The sequence below is a fragment of the Strigops habroptila genome, chromosome 1 (genome assembly GCF_004027225.2).
Source record: "Strigops habroptila isolate Jane chromosome 1, bStrHab1.2.pri, whole genome shotgun sequence".
NCBI classification, from domain to species: domain Eukaryota; kingdom Metazoa; phylum Chordata; class Aves; order Psittaciformes; family Psittacidae; genus Strigops; species Strigops habroptila.
This window is the reverse complement of record NC_044277.2, coordinates 99787168-99809978: the sequence shown is the minus strand read 5'-3', so window position 1 is coordinate 99809978 and position 22811 is coordinate 99787168. Positions and strand designations below refer to the sequence as shown.

At 48.3% G+C, this 22811-nt stretch overlaps 2 protein-coding genes across 13 annotated transcripts in view; both read right to left on the bottom strand.

Moving 5' to 3' along the window:
• Nucleotides 1-13469, bottom strand: part of LOC115616927 (meiosis-specific coiled-coil domain-containing protein MEIOC-like) — a 35734-nt gene extending 22265 nt beyond the window's left edge. For 3 of the 11 annotated variants that reach the window (XM_030506815.1, XM_030506786.1, XM_030506755.1), the window contains exons 1-2: nucleotides 6495-6922; nucleotides 1447-1578 (exon numbers count right to left, since the gene is read on the bottom strand). Coding sequence is in view for 5 of the 11 variants with exons in the window: in XM_030506755.1 (XP_030362615.1) it covers nucleotides 1447-1488 (42 nt within the window). In the remaining 6 variants the exon portion in view is untranslated. Of the gene's footprint in view, nucleotides 1-669; nucleotides 1424-1446; nucleotides 1579-6073; nucleotides 6923-9101; nucleotides 9123-13433 lie in introns of those variants that run through there. The other 8 variants (XM_030506746.1, XM_030506776.1, XM_030506796.1 and 5 more) reach the window with 7 other exon arrangements.
• Nucleotides 10354-17253, bottom strand: IBA57 (iron-sulfur cluster assembly factor IBA57). 2 transcript variants are annotated; one of them, XM_030506853.1, is made up of 4 exons: nucleotides 16872-17253; nucleotides 14726-15072; nucleotides 12521-12809; nucleotides 10354-11066 (listed from the first exon to the last, which is right to left on the bottom strand). In XM_030506853.1, the coding sequence occupies exons 1-4, from the start codon at nucleotides 17174-17176 to the stop codon at nucleotides 10934-10936; spliced, it is 1074 nt and encodes a 357-aa protein (XP_030362713.1). In that variant the 5' UTR covers nucleotides 17177-17253; the 3' UTR covers nucleotides 10354-10933. The 2 variants fall into 2 exon arrangements, with proteins under 2 accessions (XP_030362713.1, XP_030362722.1); XM_030506862.1 differs by having other exon boundaries at nucleotides 10354-12809; nucleotides 16872-17249.
• Nucleotides 17254-22811: the final 5558 nt, after the last annotated feature.

The following is a 22811-nucleotide window of genomic DNA, read 5'->3' as shown; positions in this document are numbered from 1 at the left end:
TCTACCTGAGGTACGTTGCTGAACCATAATGTTAGGAGGGTCACAAAAATAAAAAAAAAATACAACAGGCCTTCACTATGGTTCGGAGGTGAGAACAGTGAAGGCTTACAGCAGATTAACAATTCTATGAAAGGACAAGCTTAAAAAAAAAATAATGTGATCAGAGCTAAATATTTGCTTCATTTTATAATTAGAAGAAATACTTTTATTGACATAAAGTCATATCTGACAAAGTTCTTGTTTTTCTAAAAATTATTTGAGCTACATTAGGAGAAAGCCTTTTTACAGTCAGTTACCATAAAACTGCAGGAACTCACTGCTACAGAGCATCACTCACAAACACTTTTCATAAACATCTATCGTAACAGTAAATAACAGCATGGCACAGTATTATTACTTCTATGCTGAATGTATTCAACTCTGATTTCTTGGCAGGTTAAATATTTCCTGTTTATTTCTTGTTTTTCTTGGCATGATAAAGCAAACATAAGAAAAAGCACTCTTTTGGCTTTCTGACTTAAAACTTCTAGTAACTCTTACCTACAGACATTTTCATTGATAGCACACTGAAAATGGCTAACTCATTCAGGATGCGCTGATATTAATTCTCTGAAACTAGTGGGTAAGAGTAAGTAAATCAGAATTCTATAAATTGCCTCCTTGGGTTACCTGGGAAGCTAACCAGCAGAAGTAAACAGGTGACAGGAGTATGTAGAAAACTACAACCAGAGGAGAAAATAGGTCAGTTATTCAGATATCTCTTAATATCAGGGACTAACTCCCCAAAATGGCAGATTACTGGATATTTCCTTCTAAATCCAATTTTGAAAAGGCTTGTTGCAGCAGCAAAGGGAAATGTTACTTTCCAGCAGTCAACGTATTAAGAAACAGGGTTTTGTTTTTTTTTTGGAAACGGAATCAAGTCTGTCAGACCTCTCTTGGAGAGTTGGGTCAAAAATCATATAAGCAAGCACCACCTCACCATGGGGGGAGAAGTATATTTATGAGATGCTTATTCAATATAAGGGGTTTATAGGCCAATTACAATTGAGAACACTCATAGGCCAACAGGCCATTTCTTTTGTTTGTTTTAAATGCTAGCATCTAAGTACATTCATTTAATATAATCAAAGATTATCTTTTTTTTTTGGGCATGGAGACTTCCAGGAGTTATTCTTTGGGAGACTGTGTTAAGTCTCACAAATGCCCTTGACAAGAGGCCCTCAAAGCCAGACTGAATGGGGAACTGCTGACTTCCATGAACAGAGGATTACTCTCCTGCACTGACATAAATAGTAAAAGCTGCTCCATGTCTAATGCAGCATCATCTTCAGGTGCAGAGGATTTTTGTTGTGTGGTTATTCAACAGATTTAATTAGACAACCCAACATATCATACAAGCACTTATCTCTGTTTACCTGAGCAAATGCACTTTTTTGGACTCACCTGTGACTTGGAATGAGCATGGGTGACACTTTGTTTGACCATGTCTTTGTTACCAGTACACAAGTTCTCTTCTCTGAAGTATGCACCATTGCTGTGCAAGCAGAAATTTATAATCTTAAGGACAGACTTAGCCTATTTAAAAGCAATTAAAAAGAAGAAAAAAAGAAAAAAGACAGCAATTACCAAGTCTGTCAAAGTTGTACTGATTACATATGAAACTCATTTCTAGCTACCCCTCATTGCTCCTCCTACCATCTCTCCATGTCACACCACCCATAGTTCCTCCAGAACCACTCACGTCTTACACATTCGCAGAACACTGATGTTCACAGAATCACAGACTGGTCTGGGCTGGAAGAGACCTTAAAGCTCACCCAGTTCCAACACCCTGCCACAGGCAGGGACACCTTCCACTAGAGCAGGTTGCTCCAAGCCCCGTCCAACCTGGCCTTGAACACTGCCAGGGATGGGGCAGCCACAGCTTCTCTGGGCAACCTGTGCCAGGCCCTCACCACCCTCACAGGGAAGAACTTCTGCCTCAGATCTCACCTAAATCTCCCCTCTGTCAGTTTAAAGCCATTCCCCCTTGTCCTGTCCCTACCTGCCCTTGTCAAAAGTCCCTCTCCAGCTTTCTTGTTGGCACCTTTAGGCACTGGAAGCTGCTCTAAGGTGTCCCTGGAGCTTTCTCTTCTCCAGACTGAACAAGCCCAGCTCTCTCAGCCTGTCTCCATAGCAGAGGTGCTCCAGCTCTCAGAGCATCTTGGTGGCCTCCTCTAGACTTGCTCCAACAGCTCTACATCCTTCTTGTGTTGAGGCCCCAGAGCTGGATGCAGGACTGCAGGGGGGGGTCTCACCAGAGCAGAGCAAAAGGGGAAGAATACCCTCCCTTGACCTGCTGGTCACGCTGCTGGTGATGCAGCCCAGGACACGGTTGGTTTCTGGGCTGCAGGCGCACACTGCTGGGTCACGGTGAGCTTCTCGTCACCCAACATCCCCAAGTCCTTCTCCTCAGGGCTGCTCTCCAGTCTTCTGCAGCCTTTATCTGCATTTGGGACTGCCTCAACCCAGATGCAAGACCTTGCACCTGGCCTTGTTGAACTTCATGTGGTTTGCCTTAATGTCCTACATTTGTAAATAGTTTTATTTTGTTCTGACATTGCTCAAAAAGAAATCTAAGCAATAGGACAAACCACCACAGCACACCACCAGAACTTGTTTCATCGAAAGAGAAAACCAAATGCTTCCTACGAATTTGTGCCCTACCTCAAGCTCATAGTAACAACAGTGTTTTCCCTACAACATCCTCTCGGTCTCCCCAGGTCTCCCCCATCCTTCCCTACTCATCCTGATGGCAACCAGTGAAGAGCGCACTGCGACATGACTGGGTAAGCAGGCCACACCAGTGCTTACAATCACACGGAAGCCTTTCTCCCTGCAAGGACACTGACGTGGGTCTCTCCTCTGTGAGGGTGATAACTTTCACGGTGTTTGCAGACACTCATTATCGCCGAGACGTCCACCCACGTCTCCCCTGATTTTGCTGAATTTGATATATGGTTCAAAGCTCACCAGAGGAACAGCAGATTCCTCAACAACAGAACCATTCAATATGCCGAAAAAAACCAACCCCCCTAATCTTTCTCAGGAGTGAAATGTCCACTCATTTTCCTATCAACACTTTTTAAAATTAACACTAGAAGCTTTAAATGAACCTTGTAAATAGCAATCCTTCTCAAAACATTTACAGTCACCCTAATTTTGCTGCCTTCTGCCCCCACATATCCTGTCCCTGGGTGAAGACAGGGATAACATTTTCCCCGCACACATATGTGTACACACACACTTTCCACAATCTTCTTCCACTGGCCAAACAGAAACAGAAGCCTGACTCTGAATTACTCCTCCGTGGTTAATGGGAACGTTGCTAATCTGAATGCCTGCTTTTCAAAGTAATACAAATAGCAGTAACTTAGGTGGATTTAGGTTGCACTTCCAGAGAGACACAGCATGCATGCGTACACACACTGATGCCATTGTGAATGAGTATCTAAGTTTCAGGTTTTGCAATTCCACGTGCTACGGTTCATCTAATCCTCAAAAAGGGAAAAAAAAAGACAATTTGAAACATTACCTGACTATTGTAGGAAGGCCTAAAAACATGTACCTGCATTACCTGAGGGTTTGCAGGTTCTACAATCAGGTTAGATGGGAAAACGGCTGTTCAGTCTGAAGACCCACACTTCTCTTTCACACAACTGCTTGGAACTTCTGTCACAGTTTTTTATATTTAGACCTATCTGCTTTACAAAGCTGTATGGCAGTAAATTTGCTGGGGGAGAGATTCTCAATTGTTCCTCAAACCTTCAGAAAGCATTACTGGTACCTTATTGAGGTACTTCTTGAGACTACAAAAATGCAAGCTAAGCACACAGAACATTTCTGCAACATTTATATGAAAACTTAGAATGTCAACGACAAGAAATTAAGCACGTTAAGCTCTTGGGAAACCACATGACACAGAGTTACCCTCTGAGAACTGTGGCAACACATGTGCAACTACCATAACTTCTGCCCTCCTAAAGTCAGTAGTTTCAGGAATTCAGATTTGTAACCTCCCCACGTACTGCAATTCTTGCTCTATCAATAAGGAATAATTTGCCAGCAAGTAGCTTAGAAACAAAGCCCTGATCTGCAATTCCTTTAAACTATTAAAAAAAGGGTAATGACATTGTTTTTAAAGTTAATTTTTACGTATCTACAAGTACTCCTGCTGTGGTCCGAAGCCACAACTACTTCCAACACTGGAGTCCTACTATTCCCAAGTTAAAAAGGACTGAAGCTGCCTGCCCTCACTCTGGGAGCTTCAGAGGTTGATTTTTGTTTATGAAAGCCTTAAGACCCTAATCCCCAATTCAAACAGTAAACCACTTTTCATGAAATATTGACATGAAGCTTTAAAAACAGTGAGCACAGCTCAGCCGCAAGATGTCCTTACTGTAAAGTTCAAATTTGGGACTGCTAAAGGAAAACTTTACAAAGGTGGTAAGAGACAGCTACTGTAAAGCACTTACCACTGAACAGCCTACAACGTTTAAAGTATCTAGTAAGCAAATACACGTTTAAGTATCTGAATAACGTAATTCAAGTGCCCCACAGGCTCCACAGAAATATGAGGAATCCTAATGACAGCGACCTCTATACATTCACCTTCACTTCTTTTCCTTACCACGTGTCACACCCCATTATCTCCTGGTAGCCCAGGAAAACACAAGGGACTATTAAACAAACAGGTGCAGAGATTTTAACTGAACTTCCGCTCACTTTAGAGTCAACTTATCCAAAGGCAGTTCAAATGCATGATTTGTAGATGATGTCCTTTCTAAATGTGTTGCTGTAAAACAGGATTATTGGTATTAGCATACTCTCAGCATAAACTTTTTTGTTTAGGAATATAAAATTCCAACTGAAGTTCAAAGAATCACAGAATGGTTTGGGTTGGAAGAGACCTTAAAGCTCATCCAGTTCCAACCCCTCTGCCACGGGCAGGGACACCTTCCACTAGACCAGCTTGCTCCAAGCCCCATCCAACCTGGCCTTGAACACTTCCAAGTTCCAAAATATTTTTCCAAATTCATTTTGACAGATAGGCTATCTAGCACAGTTTAAACTCCACTAAATCAAAATGTCTTCCAAAATATATTTTTAAACAAACAAAAATGCTGAAATCAGCAATTACTGAATGTGTAAAAACAAATTCTCTGAAGTTACAAACAGGCATATGTGGCCAAATAGATTTTGGTTTTTAATCAGCTGCACAAGGATCTGTACTCACTGTACATCATTCTATAGAGATTTGTATCTTAATTTCATTTGACTACCAAGATTAGATATAAAGCTACTTTTCCCACTTGACTTGCTCCTCACTTTGTGAAACTCAAGTAGTTAGTAGGTAACTTCAAACCTGCAGACTTGAACAAACACATCACAGCGTCATTCTGCAGATCTAAACTGTTTCTAGGAGAAATCAAAGGGGATCTATTACCTGCCTGAGATGTTATTACATTTCTCAGAAAAATTGAAAGTATTCCCAAGTTTCCCATCCACTCCATAAGTCTCTCCTCCCTGTTCCTGTTAGGACTCTGGTGGTCGAGAGTCTTATGTTGGGAAAATTATGTTTTTGTCAGGCATTCATGATATGCAATCATGGGAAAGGCTGGCCACTATCAGGCAAATAAATCACTACACTTTTACTTTAAACTACAGCACTACAGCACCCCAAGCAAATATTACACTGCAGAAATCTTTTTGCTGGATTATTTCCCAGCTTTCTAAAACACCAGTAGGACACCAGGCACCAGGCACCCCTCCTGAGGAACAAAACCCACGTAAATCTCGTCCCGTTGTGAGAACCAACTTCCACTGACACAAACCTGCGCAGACGTTATCACCAGCCGTTCCCTGCCCGCCTTCCTCCCACCAACGCAGGCCCCTGGGGAAGCAGCGGCAGCACAGGCGCTCCAGCACCACAGCTGTACACACCAGAGCTCTGCAGCAGCAGCAGCTGCCTCGGATCCCCCCAAGTAGCCCGCACTGTGCTGAACCAGTGCTGCGGCCGCACCTCGCTTACCTCCCCTAACATCGCTGCCATGGGACGCACGCTACACGCCTCAGTTACTACGCGCACACGGAAACTGTTGCCAGGCTGTGAGTAGCGTCTCTCCTCCACCCCTTGAAGCTGCAGGACAAAAACGGCAGAAAAGCAGCAAGCAGATTTCGGGCTGTGGGCAAGGAAACAGCCCCTCGTGACAAACTAGCAGCGCTGGCAATAAGCACTTACTCCACACGGCTATTCCTAGATAGAGGAGTGTCCAAGCTGCAGCAACACTATGAGAAACAGCAGAAATTGCTTGCTCTTACATGTCGCCTCATGTTTTCTTCAGATACACACCCTTTCAAACACCTCTGCAGCAACTGAAATCCTCCCCTAGCAAGCAAAGACTACACTGCCAAAGGCCCTGCCACAGAAGTGAAAGAAACACCAAGCTTACATTTTGGGTCTTCCTGCCTTACAACCAGTCTCAGCCATGTAATGTCTGATGTCACTGGAGTACCAGTATGTGGAAGTACTATGGGAATTGTAGTTTTTCCTCTGCAGGAGCGCCAAGGCAGGGGATCCGGGACTGCACCACAAGCTTTGGGAACTCTCTGCTTCATGCAGAGGCTGGTAAGTACAGCCCTACTGCTTTATTTAGCCAGGAAACTCTTCTCAGATGGGAAATCTCTCTGTTTCTATTCCAGGAAAGAAGAAAAGCGCACGGGAAGTTTTGAAATGCACCTTCTCCTCCTTCCCACACAAGAAGTCCTTTCTAAGCAATAACTCTGAGGTGATCGCAGGCTTCCAAAACCATTTGTCAACTTCCTGAGGACCCAGCGAGGAAATTTTAATGGCTCTAATGCGCATACAATATACATATAACGATGTCATATTCAACAGTACAAGAGTTCTTATGACAAGTTCAACGTCTCTTGTGGTTTTGGCATCTCCACATAAAAAATAAGAATGTTTTTTCTCACTGGTGATGATGCACCCGCCACTCTTGCTCCTGTCTCCCTACCAAAAGGCATCACTTGGCTCACCCCAGCGATGTTACTACAAAAGACTTGTAGCACAAGCAAATCAAGCCCTGTGCTTCCTGTAACAAGAACTAAAAATAAGGTTATTTTAGTTAAAGGCTGTCTTTCATGCCCAAGTGCTGTACGTGACTTACCTCCTCCCCCCTTTCAGTCAAATATCTCATTGACAGTTACATTTTATCACCTTTTACCTATTTTTCCTTAATAAAGTCATTATTTTCCCCATACTTCTTTGCCTTAACTCAGATGATGAACCCTGATCCTTCCCTCACCTCACCATATTTTTACTGCTACAAAAAGAATGAAGAAATGTAATTTCAGCAAATAAAGAAAGCCAGACACGTTTATTCTGTCTGGAAAATGCTAACTGAGCAGTTTTCATCTTTTGGAGGTAACACCACAAAACAACAGCTGTAATATAAATTTTTCAAAAAACCCTCAAGCTGCCCTTCAACAAACACTTAAGTCACCTGAGTTAAACCTAAAAATATGTTGTTCATCCTGAACAATAAAACTACCCCTAAATCCTCCTCACAGACTATGAGAAAACTCCTGCGAAAGCTACAAGTGTTACAGTGGAAATCAGAAAACCTTTTGGACTTAAGTTCTTCAACAACTTAAGACAGGCAGACCATGGGCAAAAGATCCTACAAGGAAGGGGAAGAAAAAATAAACTACAACTTTCTGCAAAGCTTTCCTCTGTTCCCAAGGCATTTTCACTAACTCATGGCAGCATCACCTCGTTCTGCAAAGCTCCTTCCCTCACCTCAGTGTAAAGTCTGACAGCGAACTGCACGCTCCTTTGGCCTGGGCAAGACAGCGGGAAAGGGAGCAAATCCAGACACCAATCCACAAAACCAGTTTAGGCATGAATTATTTCTGCTAACCAGGGAACAGCATGTTACAGAAAGAACAAGACGACCTTTTCCAAAGGGCTGACCATCTATGTAAAAGCAAAACACTGTACAGGGAAAACGTTGAGAGAAGTTTAAAGTCAAAATGCAGTGTAACTCTTTGCTACCATCCAGCAGAAACTATGCTCCCAAACATATTCCTATAAAGTAGCTGGAAGTAGTAGTAGCTGCACCACCGGACACCCCCTAAAGATTTCAAAGGTTTTAGCAACACATATACTGAGAACATTAATATCAACTGACAAATATTTATAAGGGCTTTTTAAGCTTGCTAACTTCAAGTAATTCAGCGTGAACATGATGCTCACACACAACCTCCCAGCAGCAACCTGGCCACAGCAGTGTGAATTCATGCGAGTAATGACACACTTGCACGAGCAGATGGCAGCGATGTTAATAACACAGCAGAACATCTGTTTATACACTAGACCTAAGTATGAGCAGCCATTCTTTCAGACCCTTCCCCACACCAGGACAGCTTTGGGGGGTTTTTTACTATGACAGGAAACGTAAAAACTCTAACAATGAAATCAAGCACTGCTGCCAAGGGAAAAAAATATATCGGGGCTGGGGGGGGGGGGGGGGGGAGGGAGAGAAATCTGGAAAAAAAATCCGAAGGAAAAAAAGCAGCAAAAAAGAAGAAACCTCCGTTTTCCAGAAGCCAAACGTTTCAATGTATTCCCGTCCACAGTCTCTGAAAGGGACTCCTGCCTCACCCTATTGGGATTCCAGGGTATATACTACTTGTTTACGGCTCTTTTCTGCTCTCTCCCCGTGCACAAACCTCGGTTATTTTTGGTGTTCTAGCCCCGCTCACGACTCTAACTCCCCAGCGCCCAGGGATGTGCCACCGTACGGCAAGCAACTGTAACGCAGACTTGTATTTTCGCAGACACGTCCTTTATTTGCACGTTCCTGCCCTACCAGCAGCCACGGGGGTTTCCCCCCCCGAGACCCGCAGCACCTCCGGCGCCCCTCCTCACGGGACTGAGGCCGGTTCCTCCCCCCACAACCTCCCGTCACCGCTCACTCCTCAGCTCCGACGCCCGGCCCCGGCCCCGGCCCCAGACCCGTGCAGGCGGCGGGGCAGCAGCGCTGACGCCTCACCTCTGCCCGGGAAGGCCCGTCAAGCCGAAGGGCCAGAGACCGCGCACGACCCGCCACCATCTTATCCTCCCCCTCCCGCCTCCCGCTTGAGGGGCCGGCACCGCCACCGCCATTGCAGCCGCCCCAGCGGCCGCCGGCGCGAGCGAGAGCGGGAACGGCGCGAGCGCCCCCCCCCCCCCCCCTGCTTCCCGCGCGTAAAGGCGCGGCTGGGACGGAGCAGAGTTGAGGGCGCACTCGGTCAATGGCCGTCGGTGGGAGAAACCACTGCGCGGGGGAAAAGGGGGCATCGGGAGGGTGCGAACCATTGTGGAGCGGGACGGGGAAGCCGGCATGGAGGGGAGAGTGAGGGGGAGCTGAGGTAGCGCAGGGAAGAGCCAGAAAAATGGGATCGGGAAGGGATTTGCCCCTCGAAGAGCGGGGCGTCTGTTGTCCAGCTGTATTTAGTCTTAGGCACCTGAGCAGGTTACCTGACAGCCCCCCTCAGCCGCCATGTTCGTCCCGTGCTGAGGAAAGCACAAAAACCTGACAGAATTGTACCACAAAAGGGTCTCGTTTCCCTCCCGGGGGGGCGGAGGTGCTGTGTGGTGTTTTATCATGGAATCACAGTCTGGTTCGGGTTGGAAGGGACCTTAAAGATCATCCAGTTCCAACCCCCTGCCACGGGCAGGGACACCTTCCACTAGAGCAGGTTGCTCCAAGCCCTGTCCAACCTGGCTTATTTCTCAATGTTTCCTCCTTACTACAGCACCGGGTGTTAAATATGCTGCTGAGGACATTGCTGCCCTTTAGCTTACATGATGAGCGGGTAGGTGGTTATCCATGCCTTGTTGGCTGGATTGGCAGTGAGTTCCTTGCTGTGCTTCACTCAGTCCCACCTTTGCTGAAGGAGAGATGCTCTGTTGGGAATCAGCAGCAAGGTAGACAACCCTGCAAAATCCACCCTGCACCTACACAGCTGTAGCCCAGCCTTCCAGCCCGAGCTCACCAGATAAAGCCATTAATGATGGAGCTGTTGGTGAGGGAGGCTAAAGAATGAAAGGATAATGCAGACTGGGGCTGCCCTCTCTGACTGCTGCAACATCCTTTCTCTGAAGTGATCTAGTCCCTCTTTTAGTACCACCTTATTTTGTGCCTAATAACCCCCCATATCTGTTACCTGCAGCTGTTAGCAACAGAAAAACCTTTTAAATATGTTAAGAAGGCAAACGCGTGTTAAAAATGTGTTAAGAAGGCACCAGAAGAGATTCAGGGCTTCCCAGAACAGAATAAACATTGTGTTTATTCAGGCTGTGCGCATACCAGTACAATACAACTGTTCTGAGGAGACTCTGCACAATGGGTGGCAGAGGAAAAGCTGCTCCTGGCAAAGCAGCATCAGCGCAAGCAGCACAGTCTTGCCTTTGTCATATTCCAAGGATCCAGAAAGCACAAAGCACTGCACTTCCATTTATTTTTCCAGCAGAAGGACTTTGTTAACAGTCTCCAACCTGACAAAGGGGTGATGAACAGCGTGAGCCACGTTCCCTATCAGCAAGCAACCTCAAAAAGTGTTCTGCGGTGTGTCTTAACACAAGGCAAATAAAAGGTAGCGTCTCTTTCAGGTGAGTCACACTTAAATTACTGATACAATAAACTTTTAATGAGATAGTCCACAGATTCATTTTACAGCAAGCATAGTTTTCACCAATATGAGCATTTTTCAGAGACAAGTTCCCTTCACCGTGACAGTGGAACAGTGGAAGAATGTGCTTGGGATGGTTTTTGTTACAAATATGCATACAAGAGGGGTTTTTTTATTGTCACAATGGGATCTCACCTGCTCACCTGTCTTGTCATGCCCTTCCACACACACGCCATCCATAATGGAGATGTTGTAATACAAAAATACATACGGCTCCTATAATACTGCAGGTTGGCAGGGTTAGGAGCTGGTTGGTTGTGAGGAACCAGAGCGGGACATGCGGGCTGCAGAAACAAGGAAAAGTGTGAAAACGGAAGAGAAGTGGGAGCCAGAAAAATGCAGCACAGAAATGCTGAGGTACTGGGCTGCTCTGAAAACCCACAGGGGATGGTGGATGGAGAAAAACTCAGCTAGAGACAGCAGCAGGGACTGGTGTGCAGTACAGGGAGCTCTCAGAACAAAGTCAGTGGTGAAGCAGCCAGAGAAGTGAACAGGTGAAAATCCTCCCTCAGGAACCCCAGGCTGAGCTGAGAGCAGGTCTGGCATTAACCCTTTCCCCAGGGACCTCAGCTTAATGCTGAGGGAAGGAGCAAAGATCTGAGATGGGGACAGGCTATCTCTTCCCCAGCTCTCTGGAGGGAGCAAGAAAACCCCTGTCAAAGGCTGCAGGAAAGTTTGGAGGATTTTTCTACAAGATGACAGAGCAAAGACGGAGATGCCAAAAAACCCAATCCCTCAATTGTTGTTGGTAACTGGCTGGCACATGCTTCTGGTAAGAGGTTATTCTGCTACGCACCAGTACACCAATACAATAATCACCCCAGGGCATGCACCAGTGCGCCGTATTTCTGTAAAATACCCCTCTCCTCTTCCAAACAGTTGCTTAGGTGAAGGAAGCCTGGCTGACCGAGGTCAGAGGCGGCAGAGGAGCTAGCTGGCGCTGTCTGTGCTCCCTCTGCCGGCGCTGAAGCAGCGCACAGGACCAGGATGTTGGAGAGCTTTCCCACCAGGGAGGACTTAAAATCAAGGTTCCAAACGTGAAGGAGAAGGTATTCTTCTCCCTGAACGCAATTAGCAATTAGCGTGGTGGAAAGAAATGCGCACCCTATCAGCAAGTTTAGGAAGAAGCTCAATTTGCAGTGAACGCTTTAGCCTGAGTATGTATCTTACATGAGGTATGAGCAGCATGCTCTTCATTTAAAAAAAACCCAAAATTATATTAGATCACAGAATGGTTATTCCTAACAGAAAAGTTCAGTGCAACGGGAAACTCATGCTCCCATTGTCTGCTTCAGCCTGAATGCACCCCGTGCCTTATGCAGGGCAGAGTCTGACTGAGAGACCAGTGGCCTGAACATTCAGCTGGCATCCAACCTGACACAGCACCCCCTAAATAAACACAGGGTACTCACAGGAAACTCTGTGCTTCCCTGCACTTGCTTTGTGGGTCTCTCTACAGTGCTTAAATTATCCTCCCATCCTCAGGTTTGGGTTCCTGCTATTTCGTCCCAATTTGAAGAATCCTGTCATGCACTCCCCTCATCAAACACCACAAACAACAGCTGAAGGCAGAGCTGCCTTCCCAAATGTATCACACAAAATACATTCTCAATAAGGCAAATGCTGGCTCCTTATTTATTTACTAGTGGTTTTCGGCCACCACTCAGGTATACTTGCAGTGAGCTTTACTTTATCACCTCCAATATTTAGGTAGAGAGGTTCATTTACATTAGCTAACCTCAGCAGAGCTATACCGAGTTCACCTCCTCCAAACCGGAACTTGCCAGCTGACTTTCCCGATTCAGTTAAGATATCGGCACCCTCGGGAATGCTGTCTGTGGGAAGAGGAGCTGGAAACTGGACTGGCAGCAGCCGCTTGCGAATGACACCCACATGGTGGGTCCTGGCTGTCAACTCCTGTCCGATGTAGCAGCCTTTGGTGAAGCTGATGCCATTCATGTAGGCCAAGTTTGATTCCAGTGGGAGGGCAACACCAGGAGGGAGATCTTTCACACCTTCAGGAATTCCTAGGAAAAGAGTAAAACCAACAGGTAAATGTGGAAAATTCTTCAGTATTTAAGATTTCTGGAGTATGCTTCCTCTGTGAGTTGTAAAAGCAAGGGGCCCCATAAGAAGCAATGGAGAAATAACAAACTTCCAAGAACTCTGGTGTGGGCCTGAGCAAAATCATTAGCCATAAACAGTTAGCAAAGATTCCTCTTGAAGGCAAACAGAACTGCACTGGAATCTGATTTTATGAAGCTTACAGCACCTCACAAGCTTACCAGTGAAAACTCAAAGCACCCAGAACGAAGTAGAATCCATCCAAAGGCATTAATCCAAAATCCTGCTCACCCACACCCCACAAGCAGATTTTAATCATAGAATCACAGAATGGTTTGGGTTGGAAGGGACCTTAAAGCTCATCCAGTTCCAACCCCCTGCCATGGGCAGGGACACATTCCACTAGAGCAGGTTGCTCCAAGCCCCGTCCAACCTGGCCTTGAACACTGCCAGGGATGGGGCAGCCACAGCTTCTCTGGGCAACCTGTGCCAGGCCCTCACCACCCTCACAGGGAAGAACTTCCTCAGATCCCATCTAAATCTCCCCTCTGTCAGTTTAAAGCCATTCCCCCTTGTCCTGTCCCTACCTGCCCTTGTCAAAAGCCCCTCTTCAGCTTTCTTGTTGGCCCCTTTAGGCACTGAAAGCTGCTCTGAGGTGTCCCTTTCTCTTCTCCAAGCTGAACAAGCTCTCTCAGCCCTGTCTCCATAGCAGAGCTGCTCCAGCTCTCGGAGCATCTTCATGGCCTCCTCTGGACTCACTCCAACACCTCCCAGTGCTGCAGCGCACACTGCCGGGTCATGGTGAGCTTCTTGCCACCCAACACCCCCAAGTCCTTCTCCTCAGGGCTGCTCTGAATCCAGTCTCCCCAGCCTGTATTTGTGCTTGGGATTGCCCTGACCCATGTGCAGAATCTTGCACTTGGCCTGGTTGAATTTCATGAGATTCGCACAGGCACACCTCTCAAGCCTGCCAAGATCCCTCTATCAATGTCAATTAAATGTCAATCCCTCTATTAATATCAATAAGAGTTCTTTTCTTCAGAAGTGAAGAACGTAAATTAGCCAGCTGTTTTTCATCAAGCCCAAATGCCAAATGTCTGTATAATTAGCCTTTTTCTTTTTGACCAATGACACAAAAAATAGTATTTTTTAGTAAGCAGTGTTGGACCCAGCCTTTTGTAGCAGCGCAGCAAGACAAGCGCTGTTGTTTCAGGGAGGCAGCACAGAGCCCAGCCCAGTTTGACCCTTGCTTTTTCCAACCAGACGGATTTGGGTTTAGCAGTGGATCATAATCTTTCAGTCTGCCAATTAATTTATTATCTAATGAATTTATTATGCAACTGATTTATTATCTTATTTGCCACTATCTGCATGTACAAAGTAAAATTAGTGGGAGCACTGCACAGGCATGGGGGCTTCCAGGACTGAGCTCCCTCTCGAATCAAGCATCCACCCCTCCACCTCCGAGTTAATTCTGTGAACCCATTCCTACATTTTTAAGAAAATAAGTTAGTGTTTTCTTCTCCTTCCTTAGCAACAAGGAAAACATAGAGACTGTCCCAAAATAATCAAAATTACTCAAACCACACAAGTTTTCCTCTAAGAAAACAAATAATCCTGGTTTTCTTTTGCTGTTAGCATTCCTGACCCACCACCCTAGGAAACTGTACCCAAATTCTGCCACTAGACAGAATTATAACTACCAGATCACTTTTTTCCCCCTAAAAGTAGCAAATAATACCTGTACTTACTGACAAGTTAAAACACATCGACCTCTGTCTTAGATCAGCATCTGGACTCTGATAATAAGATGAAACTGTGATAATACATAAAAAAAGAAATTTCCCCAAATCCAGTGCAAAACAGGTCTTGGCTTTACCTTGTTTATACCTGTGCCTGTGGTAATCCCGAATGTTTCCAACATGACTCCCAGGGATGATCTCTGACAGATTCACTCCTTTCTTTGTAATCACTCTCCAGCCCATGACTTCTGTTCTGGGGTCAGGACTTAAAACTGGAGCCTGGTCTGCACATTTTGCAAGGGAACTGGCAATGTCTCCAGCCTGCTCCCCGGGGATGACGGCCCACAAAGAGAGGTCAAGGCAAGGGGCGATGTTTACTTTCCTCCGGATCTTGTACAGTTTCATATGTTTTTGTATGGCATCCAGCACGCTGCTGTCACACTCCAGCAGGATGTGCGGCTCTTCTTCTGGACTCTCATGAAGCCTAAAAAAAGTAACACCGACAAGGTTAGAAAAACAAAGCCCCATAGCAGCGGAAGCAAACACATTTATCTCGACCCTGGTGCACATCCAGATACCTGCAGAGTTTCACCGAAGGCTGCTGGCACACAGAAGACACAGTACTCAGCTCCCTGTAGTGAAATACATGAACTTTTTCAGCCACCCATTCTCCTGTTTCCTAGCAAATACTGCCCTCACCTCTCCTGGGGACAGAAACAGGTCTGGCCAGACAGTCTTCTCAACCACTCATGCCTATCTGTGGCATTCCTCAAGGTGCTGTTCAATACCTCTGTCAGTGACATGGACAGTGGGATTGAGTGCCCTCAGCAAGTTTCCAGTGACACCAAGCTGTGTGGTGCGGTCAACATGCTGGAGGGAAGAGATGTCATCCAGAAGGACCTGGGCGGGCTGGAGAGGTGGGACAGTGCGAACCTCATGAAGTTCACCAAGGTCAAGTGCAAGGTCCTGCACCCGGGTTGAAGCAATCCCAAGCACAAACACAGGCTGAGCAGAGACTGGACTGAGAGCAGCCCTGAGGAGTAGGACTTCGGGGTGTTGGGTGATGAGAAGCTCACCATGACCCGGCTTCAGTGTGCGCTTGAGCCCAGAAACCAACCGTGTCCTGGGCTGCATCACCAGCAGCGTGACCAGCAGGTCGAGGGAGGGGATTCTCACCCTCTGCTCTGCTCTGGTGAGACCTCCCCTGCAGTCCTGCAGCCAGCTCTAGGGCAACAACACAAGAAGGACGTGGAGCTGTTGGAGCGAGTCCAGAGGAGGTCATGGAAGTACTCCGAGGGCTGGAGCACCTCTGCTATGGAGACAGGCTGAGACAGCTGGGCTTGTTCAGCCTGGAGAAGAGAAGGCTCCAGGGACACCTTAGAGCAGCTTCCAGTGCCTAAAGGGGCCAACAAGAAAGCTGAAGAGGGGCTTTTGACAAGGGCAGGTAGGGACACGACAAGGGGGAATGGCTTTAAACTGACAGAGGGGAGATTTAGATGGGATCTGAGGAAGTTCTTCCCTGTGAGGGTGGTGAGGGCCTGGCACAGGTTTCCCAGAGAAGCTGTGGCTGCCCCATCCCTGGCAGTGTTCAAGGCCAGGTTGGACGGGGCTTGGAGCAACCTGCTCTAGTGGAAGGTGTCCCTGTCTGTGGTAGGGGGTTGGAACTGGATGAGCTTTAAGGTCCCTTCCAACCCAAACCATTCGGTAATTCTAAGATCTAAAGCCAGGCAACTTTCAGCAGGAGGAGAAGCTTTGCTCAGCTGTGCCTTCCACTAGCTACACCTTTTACCTGACCCAACAGTTTGCATGACCACGGTTTCCCACTGATCAACACCACACTTACATCAGGTGTGGTTACTACACCTACATACGGTGTACTTACTATATGACATGGCATGCTGCAGTCTCAGTGACTATGGCACCTGTGAGACAGCACAAACTGCTCGTTTCAGATACGTTCCAAACACACCTCAGACGCCGCGCCCAGAGCCTGCCCTGAGGGCTGCCTTAACAATACTGAGACATTACACTTTCCTGCTCAGGTAACTCACCGAGACCGCTGCTGGTGATGAAAAATACACGGAGCAGAGGCTTTTTGGTAAGCCAAAATTAATGGTAAGCGAGAAACTCCTTGGGGGCCGTTGTCCTCCTGTGAGCACGGAGGAGCGCGCCCCCGTTTCCATAATAACGGTAAGCACCGCACCGGCCCCCCCCCCACCCCCCCCGGCCCGCGCCCCGCAGTGGTCTCGCCCAGCTCCCCCCTGCCCCTCCGCTTGGTCTCACCTGTAGAGGATGAGGTCATACAGACAGCGGCCCTGAACATTGAGCGCATGCGCATACAGCGCGCGCGGCAGGGCCGCCGCCGCCGCCGCCGCGGCGGCGGGGGGGGGCCCGTCCCCCGCGGCCAGCTGCGTGACGTCGTTGGTGAGGAGCCCCTGCAGGAACACGGCGGTGTCGGCGCCACGCACGCCCAGCAGCGCCCGGCCCAGCGGGAAGCAGGCGGCGGCCCCGCTCCCCCCGCCCCGCCACAGCCGGCGCAGGCCGGGCAGGGCCCTTGTTACCGCCGCCGCTCGCGCCCTCACCAACATGGCGGCGGGCAGGCCGAACGCTGTCAGAGGCGCACACCGCCGCTAGCTGCCACCGTCGCCGCCATCTTTTGTGTGTCCGTGGGTAGGGCGCCGCCTGCTGGCGGGCTCCGCCCCCCCGCCGGCTCCGCCCTCTCCCGCCGGGCCGGGCGGGACCGGGCGTTTGGGTCGCGGGCCTCGGGCGCCCAGAGCGCGTGTGTCCTCCTGCTGCGCGGGGCGTCGGCAGCACCCCCGGGCGCCCCTGCCAGGCAGGGAAACGGTGGCCCCCGCCGTGGAGCTGCCGAAGCAAACGGCATAAACAGCGCCCAAGCCCCGCGGTTGGTTGTGCGAGCACTCGGGGTCTGCTCAGGCCACGTCTCCCCAGCTCTGTGCGTTCCTGCCTGCTTAGGCCTTGCCGCTGAGCTCTTAGTAGCCTGGAAACCGCAGGCAGGTAGGGTAGTACCCGTGCTCCCCCAGTGAAGTTTTGGCTCACAGGCTGGAAAAAGCTCCAAAGGTTTCTGGTTTCCACTCCAATGCTCCATTGTTTCTGCTTCTGTAAGATCCATTAGCTGCCCCCATCCTTTTTACAAGGGCCTGTAGGGGTACAACAAGGGGGAATGGCTATAAACTGAAAAAGGGGAGATTTAGATGGGATCTGAGGCAGAAGTTCTTCCCTGTGAGGGTGGTGAGGGCCTGGCACAGGTTGCCCAGAGAAGCTGTGGCTGCCCCATCCCTGGCAGTGTTCAAGGCCATGTTGGACGGGGCTTGGAGCAACCTGCTCTAGTGGAAGATGTCCCTGTCTGTGGCAGGGGGTTGGGACTGGATGAGCTGTAAGGTCCTTTCCAACCCAAACCATTCTGTGATTCTATGATCCTCTTTTAACATTCTTGGAAAAACTGGCAGTAGCTCTGTTGTACAATAAACAATAAGTGTTTGGCAGTGGGAATATCTATGAAGCAGCATTGCACACAACTAAAATCCCAATGTTATTATCATGGGGCTGAAGTTGCTGTTCTCTTGCCCCTTGAACATTTGTTAGACCTATGGGAAGTGGACTCTGAAGGGCCCTGGTAGCCTCGGGTTTGGCTGCAGCTCCTTATGCTGGAATTCATCCCACAGTTCAAGAAATGGCCACGAGTCATGCCTGTCATTTGTAATTGCTATTTTCCAGTTGCCGCAATTTGGTTTAAGGCCATTCTGCTCCTTGCTGCTGTCAACACCAGCAAATGTGCCGCTCTGCAGGGAGGGGGCTCAGCTGACCCAATATGAACCCTGTGAAAGGAGCCATCAGTGTTCACTGGGACAGGCAGCACCGGTGCCAACCCGTGATGCAAACCCACAGAACCTAAAAGCCTGGGCGAAGCAGCTTGGTTTTTTGACAGCAGCAGAGAGCATGATCAGCCAGCTCGCCCTTGGGCAGGACCAGGCTTTCCCCGCGTGCCCTGGCAGTGATAACCTTATCACATATCCTATCACATATCCCTGTGTGCAGGGGCACAGATCTGCTGCCAGCGGTGGCGGGCGATGCGGCCCCGAGTTCAGCGCTTGGAGGCAACACTTGTCAGGCAGCTGCACAGGCAGAGCAGGTGGAGAAATAAAGACAGGCAGCGGATGTGATTCGAGGTGACCTTGGCATGTGAACGCGCTCTGCCCGGCTGCTGGCAAATGCTGAGAGTAAAAAACACGGCTGAAGAAATCTGCCTGCCTTTAAATCAGGGCTGAAGGTGCAGAGAGCTGATGCCCATTGTGGGTTTTTTCACTCCCTGAACGTGGGAATGTGGCAAGAACGGGAGCTGCATGTCCTTTGCTTCTCAGAGTTTCAGGAAAAGGGGGAAAGTCAGGTCTCTGGAAGCACACCTGGCCTGAGACACCATGGACCCGCAGCTGGATCCAGCTTTGGCTCTTCCTTACCTGGTGCCCCATCCCACCAAGAGGTGGGGACAGGTGGTGGCCATCCCACAAGCAGCCCTTTGTCATCTCTCTCAGCTTGTGCCCGTGCTGACTTCTGACCGTCACATGTGTTGTATCAGACTCCACACAGCATATTTGAAAGGGTGACAATGAAAGTAAAGTGAAAATGGTAAAGAAACAGGAAGCCAGTTTGAGCCTTTATTTGGTTTTCCACTTCCTACAGCTTTTACACACTTATCTCTGGAGTTTCTTTTCTTTTAGCACAGAGTTATGCTGCCAGTAAAGTAGCATTTAAAACTCCGCCAGTTAGTGTATTAAATTGGCTCAGGGAATGATTTAAGGAAAGCCCTAGCACGGTCAAAACCTGAAACGCTGAAAGTCTAGGGGGGGTTTGCCAACTCTCCCTCTGTGTGTTTGTCTCAACTAAAAGCAGAGGACCTGAAACCTGATCAGAGGGACAACATGATTCCTAGAGCTTTCCATCAGATTAATTTGGCATACATTGAGTGGTTCTTCCCTGTCCCATACATCCATGGCTCAATGCTGTTGGGACGCAGTTACAGTGACTTTAACCCCACTAGCACAGCAGGACCCATCCGGTGGGATCAAATCCTCCCGCCTTTGCTCATGAGGGCAATACTACCCTTGGCTGATACTCTTCCGTAGGAGTAATACTGTCATACTGAGTAATGTCATATCCTTTGCTGGTATCTGTGTTTGGAGCAGAGATTGCATCTGACCTGCTGTGCTTCAAGCAGCAAGCATGGCATTACATGGGCTTGTCTGCTGTGTTTAAAGCTCCCAGACATGGTCACGGATCTTCTCCTTCCAGCCCTCTGAAACCACAGTCTCAGCTCAGCCACTGAACAAAAAGGAAAGCATGATAAAAGGAGTCTCTCCCCTCAGTTCTCTTCTCCGTGTCTTACGCTTTGAAGGCAGTTGGGGAGCATCAAATGTCATTGATGCTGAACCAGATTGATAGAGGCAGGCAGAATTTTGTAAAGCAAATTCTCTGCGATGCTCAGTGGAATATTGCCAGAGTGTTTGGTATAAAATATCTGAAGTTATACCAGGAAAAAGCCCTCCTATATGGGATTCACCAATCCAGATGTGGACATCCACACCTGTGTGGACTGGTCTCCTTTGCAGGTGCTGGAGATAAAAAGACACTTTCAGGAGTCTTCATTTCACCCCAAAGCCTCTGTGTAAGCTAAATCACATCAGCTACACAGAAGAAGTGCATGTTCTCCCTATGGACTCCAAGTGGTCCTGGGGGGACCAGCTCCTGGGGGCACCTAATGGAAGTGGAGATCAGTCCCTCCTCTGTACCTAAGGCTCTCACGTCATGATGAGACCATGAAATGTACATCTTCCCCTTATTCACGGTACTTCACCCACATCAGCCTGATGAATCATCCCCACCAGCTTTGTCATTTCTAGTGGTGTTTCTGGGAGAAGAGCTGGTGGCAGCTCCAAAATCCCCCCTCAGTGGAGCATCTCTCATCCAGGCAGGTGTTTGGGCAACTCAGAAACCCTTCTCACAGCTAAGAAAATGACGAAAAAGGACAGAGATTCTCTCTCTGTTCCTCACTGGTCCCCTGGCAATTGCACAAGCTGCTGGCAGTCTCTTGCTCCATCAGCTTTCCACTCTCTGCTCTCCCCTACCGCCTGAAACCCTGCTGTATCTGGGACTTGCTGGCTGCTGTGGCAGCAGGACAGCCCGAAGCTCCCACCTGTGAGGGCTCATCCTTGGCATTTCCTCATCCAAAACTCATCTGCACTAGCATAAAGCAGGAATAACTGCTGTCTCTCTGCAGCCAGCCCTGCGGGTTAGTGCTGTTAGAATTTGCTCCAGCTTTTTCACGGGGTGCTAAGCACAAACTCTCATCCACAAGCCCACATAAGTAGCAATTATTCAACCCTAACGCTGTGCATTAAATACTCCTGAAGCTGCACTCTGGGAGGTCAGTTGCGGGCAGCCAGCAGCCAGGATGTGGGACTGTGGTAAACCATAGCAGTACTTCTGGCATGGGGACAGTATCGCACAGTCTTGGAGAGGAAAACATGGATTGTGGCTGGCCTGGGCCATGCAAAGGCCAGTGAAGATAAGGGGGAAATTGCAAGGACAATGGGCTGGACACAGAAGTAAAGCAAAGTGGCAGCTGAGTTTGCAAGGAGTGAGTCTGTGCACCAAAGGGGCTGTTCTGTGCTAGTGGGGCTGAAAATGAAGGTAAAGCTGTTACTAGCATTTCCCTAGGGGGAGTGATTAGCGGCTAGTGAGATGCTGTTGACAGGAATACTGCCTGCAGCATGGAGCAGCTAATGAAATAGATGAATCTTGAGGTTCCAGAGAGAATGGGACACTGGAAAGTCAGTGGTATTTATAGCCTGGCTGTCTAAAGAAATGAGAGGTTTTGCAACTGCTCCCAAAATACAGGCTGCTTTTGCCATTCCTCTTTCCTACTGAGCATTAGGCTCAGGGGCCCCATCACCCTGTGGCTCTGCCCTCCCTCTGTGGACACTGTCCCCACCACACTCTCCAGCAGCACCAATTTGGAGGTGACCTGGGGATAAGAAATGAGCCTGCTCCTCGCTCACTCACTCCCCACCCATGCCAGTCGCATGAGCCATCAGGGCAGGACAGGGCTGCCCATGGGTTGGGGCACAGAGACCTGGAGTGAGCCTGGCAGCAAGGGATGAAGGCTGCTAGTGAGAAAGATTCGTTACAAGGCACGACTGTGGCTAGCACCCAAATCAAGCTAAGGTCAGCCACACATGGGTGCTGCTGTGTCCGAGTAAGCCTGGTACCAACCCAGCAGCTAACAGCAAGGATAAGTTCATGTTATTGCTCAGACTTTGCTGGTTTGAAGGATGTCTTGTTATTTGGCAAAGTTTTCCTTTCTTTTGGGTGTTTTATGTAGCACTGCCAAGGATGTGACTTATGAGGCTGAAGTGCTTCTGACTATTGACCTTTCTTGTGGACTTGTTAGAGGATCCTATTTTCTGTCTTTTGGTGGCAGCTAGTCCTGCTCATGCCAAAGAAGTTGCAAAGATACTTTATCTTTACTATGAGGCTTGTGAGACACTGGCACAGGTTGCCCAGAGAAGCTGTGGCTGCCCCATCCCTGACAGCGTTCAAGGCCAGGTTGGACAGGGCTTGGAGCAACCTGGTCTAGTGGAAGGTGTCCCTGCCCATGGCAGGGGTTGGAACTGGATGGGCTTTAAGGTCTCTTCCAACCCAAACCATTCTAGGATTCTATAAGTCTATGATCCTATGAGCTGCCAGAGAAACAGGAAAAAAACCACATGTTTCTGTCCAGAATTTGTTTCCTGACGACTGTTTGAACATGGGTTGTGGGTGAACGTGCCTGTGATTTAATGGGAAGAGCAAAGACCGAGGTTGTTCAGAACTGCCAGCTTTCTCACCAGTGCCTTCCCATTGTTTGCTCAGCTCAAATCGGTTTCTCCCAGATTCTGCAAAGTTTTCTTGCTTTTGAAAGTACAGGCTTTCCTAAGGAGTTTCAGCTCCATGCCTGAAGGAATTGTAGGCAGTGATTCATCAGAGAGACAACACATCCCAAACAACTAGAAGGTCAACTACTCCTTAAGGCAAAAATATTTTGCAGTGATTTATAGCCATATCTGGGAAAATAAAGCTCTTACATGGTGAAAACAGGCAAGTAATAGATTGAGAGGAATTTCTTGTCATCAGCTCAGTGCCCTTCTCACAGACACATCACACGCTTTA